This window comes from Zeugodacus cucurbitae, chromosome 5, assembly GCF_028554725.1.
Source record: "Zeugodacus cucurbitae isolate PBARC_wt_2022May chromosome 5, idZeuCucr1.2, whole genome shotgun sequence".
NCBI lineage: Eukaryota > Metazoa > Arthropoda > Insecta > Diptera > Tephritidae > Zeugodacus > Zeugodacus cucurbitae.
The window spans coordinates 58,271,639-58,288,151 of NC_071670.1; the positions used below are offsets into that span (position 1 = coordinate 58,271,639).

The window sequence follows — 16,513 nt, forward strand, 5'->3', positions numbered from 1 at the left end:
TTTTCAGTTCAGGTTTGTTGACATTGTGGCGTGAGGTAAGGTTTGCTCACATATTATGGACTCACTTGATGTCAGAATTGTTTTTATTTTTTTGAGGAATACATGAAGTCGGATTTGTTTACATTACATAGGATTCCATATGGCCAGATTTATATTTTGAGCTTTTCGGGAGTTCAAATTTTTAACTTATTTTAAGGGTTTGCAGATAACTGTGTCTTTGAGTCATTAAAAACCCGAATTTAATCCTTCCTTACTTGTTGAAATGATAATACTCATTTATGTTTTTTACTTTATCTTCAGTTATTTAAGTTTCTTTATTCGATTAAGTTCTTGTTATTTGTATACTTAGACTACTATATATATGTATATCTAAATATTTATGACATGCATATAGATTTATGTTAATTATGTTATTTAATATTTGTTTATTAGTTTTGGGTTTTAACTGTACTGTATTATATATTTATATACCATATTAATTAATCATTAAAGAGACTTTGGGTGAGCTTTTATATACTCTTATATAAGGACTAACAGACTTTTTCATAATTACGTAAAAATTGTAAATTATTTGACACCAAAAATATTAAATCCAACGGGGACAATATTATTTTAATAAAGAATAAACTTTAAAATTTTTTTATATAAATTTTATATACTTAAAATTATTATGAATGTTTTTGAAAATATTTTTTTTTTTTTTGATTTAAAAAATCTTCAGAAACTTAAATAATTTAGTTCAAAAACACAGATCTTGAGCTTTAACGAACAAAATTTTGACTCAAAATTATTTCGAAAATAAAATTGTGCTAAAAGAAACACTTTTGAATGGAAATGAAAATTGAAGAGGTTAAAAAATTAAGAAATAGAATTATCTGCGTCAAAGGAAAGGCGATTCGACCAAACTCAGCGTGTGGCGAATAGAACAAGCAATTGGTATAAACCAAGAAGACTGGTACAATAAATTAGAAATAAAGAATTAGGTCCTTAAGTCAGTTTATTGACTCATTTCAAATAATTAAAATAAATTAAATTCATAGTTTCAACTAAAGACTAAGTGAATCTCGCATAAACACTACAGAGTGCTGGTACTATCTTATTTATATGGTTAACTGAATTTGGTATTTGGTATGTTAGCATAGCATAGTATTTATAAAAGCACTACTTAGACATTATTTAGTTATCAAATAGTTAGATACACAGTAGTTAACATATAGTTAAATGTACGATTAGAGTGCCATTAGACTAGAATAAAATGGACTAGAGTTTCATTGTTACATTTCAACATTCAACAAACCATAAATTACACACGGACATACACAAATATTCGAACTTCATGAATACTTGAGCAACACATCAATAAATGCGCTTACTAATTTGGAAGAAATTCGATTAGTACTGCAATAATATTTAAGTACATTTTTTCTTTTTTTTTTTTGTAATTTAATGTTAGGATATGAAAATAATTGCCAAATGGATGTCATACACACATACTTTGTTCACATAACGGTATATATATGGATTTGTTGTTAATTTTAAAGGTTTCTGAAATGTCGTATAGCCAAATCTACGGGCAAATCGAAATCATATTTGGTCAGCGCGTCGATGGAGCGCAACGAGTCACGAAAACCAGTGCGTGCGACATAACTGTTGGGTGTGTAGTATGTGTCCACCAAATCGTTGCAGCTGAATATCAAATTTAACCACTCAACCAACTGATGGCAGCTAAAAAATTCAAAAAAAATATTTTTAAAAATTTCCAAAAATTCCAAAACAAATATTTTTGAAAAAATAAAAAATATTTTTTTTTATGAAAAAAAAATGAGAAAATGAAAAAAAGGAAAATGAAAAATTTTTTTTTGAAATAATGAAAAAAAATTTAAAAAAACATGTTTTAAATTTTTTTTAAAAACTCCAAACACTAAACACTATCACACTCACTTGAGACCCGCACAAATGAACGCCTTGAAGTGTGCATTGTAGCTGCGTTTATACGGCCGATGCATGGCGATGATCATGCCCACTGCGCTGAGGAAACTCTGTTTCGCCGTCACCGTTTGCGCATCGATAATATTCAAATTGAAGCTCTGTGAGAGCTTACGCGCTGGCGTATTATTGAATTCATCGCCATTCTTTAGATAGTAATACTCCAAAATGAGTTCCCACGCGTGCATGGCACGACTGCCGCCACTGCCGAAGAAGCCGCCGGTGTTCGCTTCGTCTTCGCAATCGTTTTCCGTGTAATTGGCATTGTAGGTGGAAGAGAAGGCCGACGAAACGTAGGAGGACGTGGTGCTCGACGCATCCCGGCCGCGATAACCCTGTTCGGCGGCAAACACCGGGGACGGATTAAGGCAACGCATGAACGGTACAATGAGGCTGGAAGTGGCCGATTCCGTTTCCACGCGCAATCCATGCTGTATGAGCCGCAGCAGTGTCATGCAGAAGTTCTTGCGCACCGCCGTGGTTAGCTCTTTGCTGATCGTTATGATGGAGTCACCACGCTTGTGCGTCCGGCGGCAATGGTTACGTTCCCAGGCATAGCAATCGTATGTGTCCTCGTCCGAATCGGATGAGACGATGTACGCTTTGAGCGCTTTGCCATTTGCTGTTAGTGTGCGCGCACGTGGTGGTACCGTTATTGCGCCGTTTTGTGCGCTTACCGCCAGTGTTGTATTGGCATTGCGGTTGGTGTTCTTCAGCGCTCGCTTCATGTTGGCCAATTTCTCACGATCGAAACTTAGTGTGGCTGCCAGAGATGCCACCTCCTGTATGTCGACCTCCAGTTGTGCGCGCAAGTCTCTGAAAATTGGGGGAATTTGTGTTTAAAAACTGTATATCTCATAAATAATTTAGAGAAAGTATTTTCAAATGCATCCTCGGGCCCAAGAAACCCGTATAAATTATGTTATTTAGAGGACTACTTTCGGAAAGTAGTCGGAGGTTCTTTTGAATGGAGAAACTGGCATAATAAAAGAATTTATCTTTTAATTTTACTCGATTTCCAAGACCTTCCTCAGTATCTTTCTTTCGAGTCTAGCAAAAGTCGGCTTATCGGACAAGATAAACAAAAAGAATGTTTATTATGGGTTTGTTGTCGAAGTAACAGTCTTCAACCACATCGGGACTAAAGGCCGTTACGGGTTCATAGAACCGACTATCGAGTGCACAATTTTGTCCAACATGGCGCATGAGGAGAGTACTTCCAAGTGGGATGCCAAAACTAACATTATTTCAGTGATGATGCTGATTCAAAGATATGCTTTGTTATGCACAGTTAGAAGTTCGGAAGGACTACAATAAAGGTGTACGATCCCCAGATGTCATTTGAGTCAGACAAGCTTATCCCGATACATTCTTATTCTCAGTTTACTCACCCCCAATGATTGCCTTTCGATGTCTTCTTCATCGCGTTCTTCTGAAACTGATCTGCTTTGGCGCCGAAATGTGTCGTGGCGAACATTTGCATCAACAGTGAAGCTTTATCTAACAAGCTGTGCGCCTTACTGTTTAAAGTCTCACCACTGCCTTGTTGTGCGGCATTGCGACTTGTATTCGGATGCATTGTGTTGAGAGTATCCTGTTCAGCAGCCTCCTGCAGCGGTGGCATTTGTTTCTTGCGTACCTTTTCACCTTTCTTCTTGGCAGCATAACTATTGTAGGGTTCATACAATTTCTCATTACCGTTGAGCGTCTTCATTTTCGAGTCCACTGTATCGCATTGCAAAAAGGCGATGAAACGTTCCAGATCGGTTATTTGTGTCTTCAACTGCGCCACTAATTGTTCTTTCATACGCAGTGGACCAACAAACTCGCCAATAGCGTTATCTACATGGTTCTTCAGCTCTTCAGAACTCAGCTCGGGTAGATCGCGTTCGTCCACTTGCAAATTCAGTTTATTCTTCAGCTCGTCAATGATTATCTTCTGTTTCTCGAGTAATATGTGTTGTGGCAAGACGGGCGCACCCGATTCATACGCCAATTTCTCCAGTTCACTTAATTGGGATTTCAGATGTTCGATTAGCTCGAATTGACGTTGACGCACCGCTTCATCGTCTGGCTGTGTTTCATTTGAGTCATTTGAGTCGGTATGCGGGTTACCTACTGCGGCAGGTACAATGGGCTGCAAGAGATGAAAATTCTTAATACCACGGGTTATTTAAAACAAAATTTAATTGCAAACTCACTTCCGGTATACCACGAAACGCAAACTCCTCCAAATCCTTGAGTAATTGATCACGCTCATGTGACGGCGCCTCCACAATTTGTCGCACGCGCAATTGTACATGTGCGAAATGTGACGTCAATGCCATTAAGGAAGTGGTTAACAGTTCCTGTTCCTCTTCCATGCTTCTTAGACGCCCCAAATCGTTGTTATCACCGCGCAACATTTCCTGCTTATCCTGACTATCCGAACTCAATAGTTCCAATTCTGATTCGGGACTAAGCAGCTCCGATGTCGGACTCATTGCATCATCGTAATTCGCGCCTAACGGTGACCAACGCTCGCTAAGCGGATGTGGTGACATCTGATCGAAATGTTCCGCTGTCAGTAGTGACTCGTCATTGAAAATGCCATTCGCTTCCTTGCATTCCGCGTACAATTGCAGCTCGCTATTCTGTGTGTCATCGTGTCGCGTTGATTTCCCTATGCTATTTTTGACTGTTACCACTGCTACTGCTTCTTCTTCCTCCTCCACTGCCTCCCCATCTAGTTGACTACCCATACACTCATAAGTTGCCGTTTGGTGTGCAGCATATGGGGTTGTTTCTGTGTAGCTTGGTGAAAGTGTGGAGGTGGCTGTGTAGGGTAAGCTTGCCTCCACGCGTGTCTCAACAGCTGCATTGCTTTCGCTACATTGACTATTGCAACGACGCTCAAGAAAAATCGTTTCATCCTCGTCAAGTTGTTGACCTTCGTCCCCCGTATCATCCCCCACGTCTGTGTGCTTATTTGCCACCTCCACAAGTGCAATTGCACAAACATTGTTTTCTTTGTTGTCTGCCACAGTGGATTTGGCGAAAAGGCTGAAGTCGTCCTGATCGAACTTTTCTTCCATCTGTTCTTCACCCCGTATGCTATTCATTTTCATTGAGTTTTAAATACACACACTTTATACACTATATATGCATGGAGTATGTTAACATGTTCTTTAAATATTCGCTGTAAATAATTTGCCACATTTCTAGAAGCAAAAATGCCTAGAGAAAAAATCAATTTTATTCAATTAGCACAACGTCCACACACAACAAGTATTCGGAGAAAAACTACGAATGTACTACGAAGACATATGGTGCAGTTTTGTGACACTGATTACGGTATATTGTAATAGAAAAACGGAAATCGAAATGGTGTTGCCTGCTGCGATGGGTTTTTGGAAAATTCAGAAAAAATAATAGATTGTTTGAGGGATGGGCAAAATTATTATATAAAAATCAGTTCTGAATAGATAAAACTATAATTGTGTTAAAAGTATTAATTGTTATTGTTCAAAATTTGATTCTGATGACTTATATTTGAAAAAAATAAATTATGTATATTATTAATTTTCCAAGCATTAATTTATCTGATAAAACAAGTTCTAAATATTTACTTTTACTCTCGGATACGATTCTTTTCCATATTTCACACACTTTTTCTCAAAATTTAATAAAAAAGAATTTAAAACAATTTTCTCTAACAAAAGATGCGTTTGTAATAGCACACTACACATGCAATTGTAATAGCTTCAAATGACAATCAGCTGTTTCAGCTCTTTATCAGCATATGTTTCTGACATTTCGTCATTCCACTGCTGTACGCCAACAGCTGCTACAATTTTATGATTTTAATGCGTTTGCGCCAATTCGTGTATTTATTTTAATTTCGTGAACTTGGTGTTTTACTGACCGGCAGAAATATAAAATAATTTACTTTGACTGAAAGTAACGAAAATGTCAACAAGACGGCAAGTAATCTCGATGTATCGCCTACTATTGCGTGAGGCTGAGAAAATTCCTGCCTACAATTTCAGGTAAGCATAATTGGACATAACCAATAGAGCTTGTAGGCCTGTTATAAAACTTAATTTTCATAATAAAAAGTTGTATTTTTTAGAATGTTTGCCGGACGTAAGATACGCGACACATTCCGTGAGAATAAAAGTATTAATGATTTTGCGGTCATCGATCAAAAACTGGCAGAAGCTAAACAAAATCTGGAGCTGGTGCGGCGGCAGGTTAGTAAATTGATTTTGCTATTCAGTTCAATTACTAAAATGTTTTTTAAAAGCTATGTGTTTGAAGAAAAACAAGCAAGATTTGAGGTTACACTGTGCATTGTTATTAAGAAATGTGGCAGTTATATACAATATTATACAAAGTTCAACAATGTGAAACACAAAAGTTCAATTGCACACAAAAGCAAATAAAAAATATAATATATGTGTGGTCATTTGTATGCTTTTTTGAGGAGAACTTTTAAAACAGCGCTTCTTTTCAATTGTGTATTAAGCTATGTAATTCTTCGTTTGATTTTTTGAAGAACTTCCAAAACAGTGCTTCTCCTTCATATGTGTATTTAGCTGTGTGAAAATTATGAATGTTCTCCTTAAAAAAATTATATTAATTGTGAAATAATAATACCATTGTTTTTGCACTAAATAAAGTGTCTTGTATGCCAAGTTCAGCGGCTGGTATAAAATAATATTTAAGTATTATATTTCATAGTATCGCAGTGGTCAATTGATCGTAAGAATATTTACTAATATACACGTTCTGTTTGTTTCCACACATATATATATATATATATATATATATTATGAACGTGTTTAATGCCTGTAAAGTATGTAAATAAAACCATAGCTTATTCATATGTAAAGTAGAAACAATATATCATTACATATTTAAATACTTCATTACAGTATTTATCATCACTCGCAATTATCTTAGAAAATTATGAAATTCTTAAAGTTACACGTTATAAATATTAAATTGTACATATGCATGTATATGTGTGTGTATGTACTAAATTTTATTTATTTTCTTATTGATAAACATATGACTTATCATCAACCATATCTTGCAGGTTATCATTGGACACTTATACTCAGCCGAAAAACTTGTTATTGAACAACCTAAGAAGGCACTACGCCGCTCAAAATGAATGTTGAAGCTGGAATGTTTTTGAATGCCCTAAATACTATTGCAACTTGTTATATTCGCTACATCATATGATAATTAGCAATACTTTGACAATTATATTGTTTATATCGCAGTTACTGCATTTAGGTTAGGAGATTTAAATTTGAGATTTGAAAGAAGAAAATAAATAAAAATAAAAGTTGAAATAAAAAAAAAACAAAATTTTAATGATAAGTATTTTTTCATTTAATACACACTTGCGTGCTATTTTTTTGTTTTATTTACACCATTTATATACATGCTTTCATACATGTATATGTATTTAAAGTAATTACACAATTAATTGCTAATTATTTTCTAAGTAATCGGAATGCCTTTTCGAAAACTAGTATCTCGGCATTTTGTGGCATATACCTTACGCCTGGTATGTACTGGCGGAGACATTGCCACCGGTGCCGGTCCAATTGGTGTGCACGAATTTACCCTCAGCACCCAAGAGTTCATAGGTGTGTGCGCCGAAGTAATCACGTTGCGCTTGCAACAAGTTGGCGGGTAATTTTTCAGTGCGATAGCCGTCGTAGAATGAGAGCGCAGTCGAGAGCGCTGGTACGGGGATGCCCCAGAGGAAGGCGTTGGCGACAACTTGACGCCAAGAGTTTTGACCAACTTCGATAGCTTTCTTGAAGAAGTCATCCAACAGCAGATTGGAGAGTTGTGGGTTGCGTGTGTAGGCATCCTTGATATTACCCAAGAAGACACTGTAGGGAAAGTGGCATATAAGTTTGAGCGTTTCTACATTACATAATTGCTCGTGCAGCCGACTCACCTGCGTATGATGCAACCACCGCGCCACATAAGCGCAATGCCACCGTAATTCAAGTTCCAGTTATTATCCTTGGCAGCCTCACGCATCAACATGAAGCCTTGCGCATAGGAAACGATTTTGGAGCAGTATAACGCGTGTTTAATGTGGTTCAAGAATTTGGGTAGATCCTCAACTTTAGCACTAACGCCAGGTCCACTCAACTGCTTGCTGGCTGCCACACGTTCGTCCTTCAAGGCGGATAGACAACGTGCGAAGACAGCCTCACCGATTAGCGTTACAGGTACACCGTATTGCAGCGCAGCGATGGCAGTCCACTTGCCCGTACCCTTCTGTCCAGCTGTATCACGTATGCGTTCCAACAAGTAACCACGTTCATCCTGATAGTTGAGTATGTCGCGTGTGATTTCGATGAGGAAGGAATCCAACTCTTCACTGTTCCACTTCTCGAACTCGGCCGCCATCTCGGCTTGTGAAAGACCAAGCGCTTTCATAATTTGATACGCTTCGCAAATCAATTGCATGTCACCGTACTCGATACCGTTGTGTACCATTTTGACGAAGTGTCCAGCACCGCCTTCGCCGACCCACTCACAGCAGGGTTCGTTGTTTGATTTGGCGCAAATCGACTGGAAAATGGGTTGAATGAGTGGCCATGCTTCTGGGTGACCGCCGGGCATGAGTGATGGTCCATGACGTGCACCTTCTTCACCGCCACTCACTCCTGAACCAACATACAAAATTTGTTTGGCGCGCAATTCTTCGCAACGACGTGCGGTATCCTGGTATTCGGAGTTGCCACCGTCGATGATGACATCGCCGGGCGATAGTAGTGGCACCAATTGTTTGATGAAGTCATCTACAGCGCTGCCGGCTGCCGAAAATAATAGAGAACAATGTTTTAATAAAATTTAAGTTTATATGCATTCTAGTGTTTGATCGTGAATTTATGTACATATAACCAGTGAAATTTTTTGTGTGTGTGAGAAGTCAAATTTGATCAAGGGTCATTTTAGATACGCTCCCCAAATAAATTTAGGGAATACTGTTGAACTGAGTGTCCTTGTGTCATTTCAAATCCAGGTCCGTTTCTGTTACATAGACCCGACTGGCTTTGAAACGGTATTCAGAACATCAAGTACTTTCGGTTAACGATTTTGCTTTCTCAGCTGTCCATGCTCAGCATCCCACCATTTGTGGTGCTAGCTTACTTCAGCTATCAAAGTTGTTCATACAAAATTTATCCTCAACTCTTCATATATGTATATCATATATATTTTTATATATTATATAACTTCGAAATTTTACCGTATTATCCTGCGATCCTGAACCAGAAGACATCTCTACTAGATCGCATAAGATGAATTAATTGGACACGAACTGTTTAGGAATCACTTTCTTCTACAAATGAATTTCAATAAAATTAATTAGAAAACCTTCGAGTGATCTCATTTGGCAGTATCTCGACAAATAATGACCAAACCGGTTGCTGCAGAACCGGATAGGTGTCAGAGGCATTAGTAAGTCCAAAGCCTACAAATAACATCATCATGAAATCATTCGGTGAATGGAATTTATCCACCACAACTGTGGACCAGCTTATTTATATTAACTGAGACAGATGGAATGATGGCTTTGACTAAAACACAATAACAAATCGGCCTTTTGATTTTTGAGCAACTTAGGTACCGTATTCTTATCAGTAGCTTCGAACTACTATGCTATTCGACTTGTGTGGATACCCGGTCACCGCGGCATCGCTGGAAACTGCGAGCAGCTTACAAGAGAGGGTACCCTAGTAACATTGACATCGAAGTGGAAGTGGGTAGTACTTGGACCACTTGCGAAAGAGGTCTTCGCATGAGCTCACGAAACGCTTGACAACAAACAGTAACATTAACGTTGTGAGGTCTTTCTGACCCGCGGTGAACCGAAAACGGTCCTTTCAGCAGCTTTCTCTTAAAAAGGATCGTCTCGCCGCAATCATTGGTGTCGAAGGCGAAGAGAAATTATCCAAGCACTTCCTCCTTCAATTTTAAGCATTCATCAGATTAAGTTAAAAACATTTCGGTAGGCACACCTTCTGCGAACCTAACGAAGTGACTGGAATCGACATTAGCCGACTTAAGAACTTTGTGATCGAATACAAACGCTTTGTCAAATCGTGAATCGGAAAACCCGATCCGTTAGAAGTATTTGGGTGCCACAAAAGTTAGTCGAAACTGTCCATGTGAGTTTCTCAGCAGTTGCGGAGATCTACCCCTTGAACTTAAATGTGTTAACCTAAGTCGAATGCTAGGCAGGGGAAACCCGTTTCCTGGGCCTCCCGTTAGATGACCTCGACGACAAGTAGATGTATGCTTTCCTTTCCGGCTGGCAATCGTTACTACAACAACAAGGGGAAACCCGTCTGACATTATGAACTGATACTCATAACATGCATTTGAAGACTCCCATAATTAGGCAACATTTCTTACAGGTATTTCCAAAATATTTAAAATCTTGGCTTCTTTCATTTAACCACAGATTATCTTTCTCGGTTTCTAACCGTTAGTCTCTCAAAAATCTCTAACCGCTTAATTATGACTCATTAATTTCGCAGAGATAAGCAAATGTCCTTGAAATGTTAGATTTTTTGAAGCAAAATTTCGAAATTGATAACAGCACAGCCGAAGCGCATGCGCCTTACGTGTGACTAGCTAGATAAGAAATCATAATCGATAGGGGAAGTGACCCACTACAAATGTATTTTTAGCAAAAATTAAAAAAAAAATGTTTTTTTTTTTTCAATTTAATTTCACAATTTAGAAAAAATTGCTTTTAAATTGTCTCCAACTTTAAAGTCAACAGCTGATGAGGTGACTTCTTGCCCCCTCAACTTTTTGAATGCTGTGGAGCAAACAGCTGTCATTGCTGGCGTGTTTTCTTTTTTTCTGTTTTTGAAGCGTGCTTAAATATATATGCATGAGTGTATGTGTGTGTGTGCATTTTGCAAATCACCTCACATTCACTTGGCCCTGCACACCGCACGCCATGCTCTCTACTCGTGACGCAATCATGACGCTACATTTGCAGCCGATCAAGGTAATAATTTGCTAAAACAATCGCAAGCGAAGTGATAGTGCCAAGCACTTTTGTTGTAACAGTCAGTGTGTATGTATGTATGTGTGTACTTGTACGTGATTCAAGCGTTTGAAGTGATTACCGGTTCATAAGAGTGCGCAAATGAGCTCGTATGGAGAAATATATATATATATATGTGTGTGTGTGTTTTTGTATTTATCTGTACGACATTGACAGTGACATTGCCATATATACTGGAACTTACCCTTGACTAAAAGCATAACTTTACGTGGCAACTTCAATTTATTGACCATATCCTGCAACGAAGTGGCGCCGATCACATTTGTACCCTTGGCCTCGTTCTGCAGAAACTGATTGACCTAGACCGTGGCGTAAATGAAATGTGAAAGCAAAGTCAAGTTAGTTAGAGTTTACTCGGTGAACGCTGTGTACTCTCACTCACCTTCTCGACGGTGCGATTGTAGGCGCAAACGACGAAACCATTGTCATTCATGTTCAAGATGAGATTCTGACCCATAACGGCCAAACCGATCAAGGCAATATCTGCTTTACTGTAAGAGACAAATTGTGGTGGTACAGAAATGTTAAAAAATAAAAAATAAAAAAACAACAATAAAATGTGGATAAAGTAAAATAAATATATATCTAACCTTCTATATATGTATGTATGTACATATGTATGTGTGAACATTTTTGCAAAGATTTCCCTTTTCGATTTTCTATATAATTTGCCATTGTAAAATTTGTAAAGCGCCTCAGTTACACTGCTAAGCTTTAGTTATGGCGTGAGCTGCACTTTGTAGTAATAAATAGGAACAAATATACACACATACATATACATCTTCATACATACATATACATATATATATATGTACATATATAAAAATGTGTACATTTCACTTGAAAAACGTGCGATTGCTTCGCTATATACTCATTTACTTACGCTGACATGTTTATTGCTTGTTGTTGTATTTGTTATTCACTACTATACAGCTTCTAAAATATGCGTTTAATATACTCCACAGCTTTTTCGATCACTATAGCGTTTTTTTCCGCAGCGTTTATACACTCACTAGCAAATCGCTTATTTTTTAGATAATCACCGCTTTCACGCTTCGTTGGCGTACCGTACTTGTTGGCAATCGCGCGATTACTGAACATTGAAATCGGTTGAAAAGTCATACGAGCATGGCAGCCGGCAAAAGTTGTGTACTCAAAAGCATGCTATAATGAAAGAGGAAACTAAAAGGTGACAGCGATAATGTGGAGCTTTTTTTTTGAAGGGGGGATTGTGCTTTTACGTGTTCGGTGTTCGGCTGTGCTTTTGGCCCCAAAAAGCATATAAACGAATTTAGTAGAATTTTGTATTTTAATTTAAATTTAATGTAAATTAATTAAAATTTTAAATTATTTTATACAAGAAAAGCAGTCAAATAATTCTTGTATAGCTTTGGAATAGCTTACAAAAACAAAAACTTCAAAGTCTTTGAACTGAATGCATTAGTTGTGAACAGTTTTTGTTTACTTTATAAGTTTAGAGGTCACTTGAGAGGCATTTAATTTATTCTTATAACATAGAGAAGTTAGTATTGTTCTGTAAAGCTCGTTGTACTCAAAAGATAACTAAGTGAGAGTTTATTTAAGAGAAGAAATCAATTAATTTCGATTTCAATTAAATTTTATTGATAGATTATTCTGAAGTTCAACTAACGGGTGTGTGGTTTTCCGTGAGGCCATATTTTTTTCGGAGTTGGCCTTTTTAATAGCTGTTATTTAACATATAGTACATAAATTAATAACAAAATTTTATACTCTCGCAAAAGTTGCTAAGAGAGTATTATAGTTTTGTTCACATAACGGTTGTTTGTGTCACCAAGAAATAAAAGAGTTAGATATGGGGTTATATATATATAAATGATCAGGATGACAAGTGGAGTTGAAATCCGGATGTCTGTTCGTCCGTCTGTCCGTTCGTGCAAGCGAGAACTTGAGTAAAAACTGAGATATCTTAACGAAACTTGGAACACGTATTCCTTGGCACCCTGAGGAGGTTGCTTTCGAAAATGGGCAAAATCGGTCCACTGTCACGCCCACAAAATGGCGAAAACGAAAAACACATAAAGTGTCATAAGCCATAAATAAAGTTATAACAGTAAAATATGGAATAAAGAATCGCACCAGGAAGGGGCATATTTGGATGTAATTTTATTGAAGAAGTGGGCGTGGCCCCGCCCCCAAATCGGTTATTTGTATATATCTCGCAAACCAATAAAGCTATATAAACCAAACTTTCTGCAGTCGGTTCTCTTACGTACCCCACCACACACCATGAAAATAGTTGAAATCGGATAATAACCACGCCCGCCTCCCATACAAAGGTTAGGTTGAAAATTACTAAAAGTGCATTAACTCACTAACGAAAAACGTCAGAAACACTGAATTTTACAGAAGAAATAGCAGAAGGAAGCTGCACTCAGATTTTTTTACAAAATTTAAAATGGGCCCACTTATGGGTGAAAAACCATATCTCAGGAACTACTCGACAGATTTCAATAAAATTCGGTAAATAATATTTTCTTCACACCCTGATAACACGGACAAAAAATGGGCGAAATCGGTTAACAACCACGACAACTTCCCTTACAACTCAATTTTGAATTCCATATTATTTCTTCACTTTATAATATATATATAAGGAACCAATGAAGATAGCGGAATAAAACTTTACACAAATAGTGTATATCATCTCTGGCTTTATTTGTGAAAAAATTGTCGAAAACGGACTATAACATTTCAACGCCCCAGATATCGAACATGTTGAACTCAGCGACTAAGGGTAAATTTTAACCGAAAATATGGATAAATCTCTTAGATAATTTAATGTTATTCAGAAGATATTGTTTTCTTCTCATAGTGTTCTGTTCCAAAAATTATTAAAATCGGGTCATAACATCTCCTAGCTCCTATATACCTAATTATAGTTTTTTCAAAAATACGGTGGACTTTATTCCGCATAAATGCATTGGTTAAAATGTGAGATATCTTAGCAAAATTATGTGAGCGTATAGTCTTGGATATAGTGCACCTTTCTGGAGAAAATGAATGAAATCGGTTCAGGAATTACCGCAGTCCTCATATACTATATATGACGATTTTCGTTATTCTATTAAACTTTATGCCGAATTTTTTGTGTGTTATGTAAATAAAATTTCTTCAATAATTACGAAAGTATAAAATGTTCGGTTACTTCCTTACTTGTTTTAAGTTCTTTTTTCGAACTTCGAAACCAGATTTGGATTTTGAACGCCAATTCCGAAAATCGGGGATTACAACTTTTTTTCTTATAAATCAATCTCCTGGAGAAAATTAGTTTGGTCCAATACCCAGAAAAAAATCGGGTTTGCCGATATAACCATATGAGTAGATTTTTATTAGAAATCGGATAATATATATACAACTATTTTAACTGCATTTCTTAATTATTAAGACACCTAGATAAAATAATTATATTTTTTTTTTTAAGTACAAGAAGAAAAAGAAAAATACTTTATGACCTATTTCGTAGAATATCTTGGAATGATGAAAACAATTTAAAGCCCAATTACTGTAATTTTATTGCAGTTTTTATTGACTTGTGACACGGTACGTTCCATAGATAGCGAGCTCTTGCAGCACAGAGCTTTTAAATACTGAAGTATTCAATATTCATGAACGATACGTTTCACACGTTCTTTTAATATCTTGATACCGGACACTTATCTTTTTCAAATACATTATACGATCATTCAAAATCAATCAATTCACTGTTGTTATCGTCTTCATGCTGGAATGGTCCCATCTGATGAGATCAAAAAATCGATTTTTTGTTTTTTTCTTTCAAATTGCTTTCTTAATATGTCGAAAATGCGGTAGTAAAGTGAAGTCGAAGTCGTTTTAAAGATACAGTAGTTCGAAGCTCATAGAATGCTCTTTTACCTATCAAAGATTCCCAAAATTTCGTTTTTTATAGTGCAAAAGCAAAAAAACGCAAGAGTCCCAATTTTTTTTAAATGTCTACCAAAATGCCAATTTTTGGTATATTAATTTGGTAATAAACCATTCCTTGCATTTAAGCTTACAGAATGAAACGGCCCTAATTTTTTTTGTTTCCGATAAGCCAATCAGCCGGAGGAAATGTGAGCCCAATTTTTCGAGGCGGGGCTGTTAAGAATTCTGTAACTAATGTTCTACACACTATTTTTAGCTTAACATTTATATTTATGCTATCGAAATATATGTTAATAAATGCTAATAAACTTAAGGCTCTAACTATTTACTGGTTGTAGTATAAAATCCTTAAAAAAGAGAGACATGATTTTTTCACCTGACGCAGAGTTTTAGAGATTGTTATCCAAAATTATGTTACATGGAAAGTAGGCGTGGTTATTAACCAGGTTAAAGACCATATCTCACGAACAAATCGACGAATTTCAACCAATATGATGATATTTCCTTAACATCTTGTTGCTGTATATTGGGATATTTCTAATATTTTTTGAATTTATTTACTTTGACCCATCATCTGTACTGTTGGTCATAGGGTAGACGCACCCTTTTTTTTCTTCAATTACCTGTTCCTGTATTTACTATTAGGTGTGGTTTAGTTACCCAAATCTTCGAATCGAATCGAAATATTGCCAAACAAATAAAGCGCTGTTCCAGACTGTTGATTGATATTTAAAAGAAACAGAGGCATTTGAAAAAACTTAAATGCGTGCAAAAACACTGACTTCTCGAGCGGGTCCTTTTCTATTTTTAAAAGATCTCTCCGTACCTATTCCATGCATGTTTCAACAAGATAATCTTCCGATTCATAACATCGAATTGGTTAAGTTTATTTAGAGTCAAAACGCTAATTCATGACTTGATCACCATATACTCTGGATTTTAACGTACTTGTAGACATTTGAGGCTGATTTACACAGAAAATTTATGAAAGAGGAATGCCATACGAAGACTATGAAAAATTAATTACAGCGTTTAAAAGTGCTTGAAGGGAGAATTCCCTAAATTCCCTTTATCTATGATTCAATGACGGACCGGATATATAAAGTTATTACAAACAAAGGAAGCAGTACGCATTATGGAAAATATTTTTTTTATCCTAATAAGCGAAATCATTAATTCACAATTTTTTTTAAATTGCCCTAAGAAAATGATTGAAAACACTATTAATTCTTAATTTTTTAATCTATTGAACATAATCATTGAATAATCAAGGTTTTTGCATATCAACTATCAAAATGTGGTTTTAGGTAAAAAGACAATGTTTCATTATTTTATTCACAAATTGAAGTCTAATCTTCTTTTATTTTGGGTCATAACATTTAAAATCTCTTCCTCCGTCACGTCTATATCTCTATGGATATTCAAGAGATCCATTCCGTTAAGGCGTGCTTCTCCAGTTTTATTTCTTAAATATGTTTTAAGCGACAGATGTAGGGA

At 36.4% G+C, this 16,513-nt stretch overlaps 3 protein-coding genes across 3 annotated transcripts; 1 reads left to right on the forward strand and 2 right to left on the reverse strand.

The window, feature by feature from the left end:
* Window positions 1–1,170: 1,170 nt before the first annotated feature.
* Rundc1_0 (RUN domain-containing protein 1) lies at window positions 1,171–5,296 on the reverse strand. Its single transcript, XM_011180714.3, has 4 exons — window positions 4,188–5,296; window positions 3,378–4,123; window positions 1,942–2,802; window positions 1,171–1,725 (listed from the first exon to the last, which is right to left on the reverse strand). The coding sequence occupies exons 1-4, from the start codon at window positions 5,091–5,093 to the stop codon at window positions 1,536–1,538; spliced, it is 2,703 nt and encodes a 900-aa protein (XP_011179016.2). The 5' UTR covers window positions 5,094–5,296; the 3' UTR covers window positions 1,171–1,535.
* Window positions 5,297–5,784: 488 nt separating this feature from the next.
* On the forward strand, window positions 5,785–7,425 carry LOC105210002 (protein bcn92). Its single transcript, XM_011180712.3, has 3 exons — window positions 5,785–6,014; window positions 6,098–6,218; window positions 7,067–7,425. The coding sequence occupies exons 1-3, from the start codon at window positions 5,935–5,937 to the stop codon at window positions 7,142–7,144; spliced, it is 279 nt and encodes a 92-aa protein (XP_011179014.1). The 5' UTR covers window positions 5,785–5,934; the 3' UTR covers window positions 7,145–7,425.
* Pgd_1 (6-phosphogluconate dehydrogenase, decarboxylating) lies at window positions 7,358–12,195 on the reverse strand. Its single transcript, XM_011180711.3, has 5 exons — window positions 11,973–12,195; window positions 11,472–11,580; window positions 11,274–11,388; window positions 7,949–8,819; window positions 7,358–7,880 (listed from the first exon to the last, which is right to left on the reverse strand). Exons 1-5 carry the CDS (start codon window positions 11,978–11,980, stop codon window positions 7,538–7,540), a joined length of 1,446 nt encoding a protein of 481 aa, XP_011179013.1. The 5' UTR covers window positions 11,981–12,195; the 3' UTR covers window positions 7,358–7,537.
* Between the last annotated feature and the right edge of the window lie 4,318 nt (window positions 12,196–16,513).

Coding starts and splice junctions, on each gene's coding strand:
- Pgd_1 (XM_011180711.3), bottom strand. Junction 11,389..11,471: donor ACAATCGCACCGTCGAGAAG/GTGAGTGAGAGT, acceptor GCCACGGTCTAG/GTCAATCAGTTTCTGCAGAA. Junction 8,820..11,273: donor AGTTATGCTTTTAGTCAAGG/GTAAGTTCCAGT, acceptor TATTTTCGGCAG/CCGGCAGCGCTGTAGATGAC.
- LOC105210002 (XM_011180712.3), top strand. CDS start 5,935: ATGTCAACAAGACGGCAAGTAATCTCGATGTATCGCCTACTATTGCGT. Junction 6,015..6,097: donor ATTCCTGCCTACAATTTCAG/GTAAGCATAATT, acceptor TGTATTTTTTAG/AATGTTTGCCGGACGTAAGA. Junction 6,219..7,066: donor TGGAGCTGGTGCGGCGGCAG/GTTAGTAAATTG, acceptor CATATCTTGCAG/GTTATCATTGGACACTTATA.
- Rundc1_0 (XM_011180714.3), bottom strand. CDS start 5,093: ATGAAAATGAATAGCATACGGGGTGAAGAACAGATGGAAGAAAAGTTC. Junction 2,803..3,377: donor TCGAAAGGCAATCATTGGGG/GTGAGTAAACTG, acceptor CCCAATTTTCAG/AGACTTGCGCGCACAACTGG. Junction 1,726..1,941: donor TTCATTTGTGCGGGTCTCAA/GTGAGTGTGATA, acceptor TGAATTTTTTAG/CTGCCATCAGTTGGTTGAGT.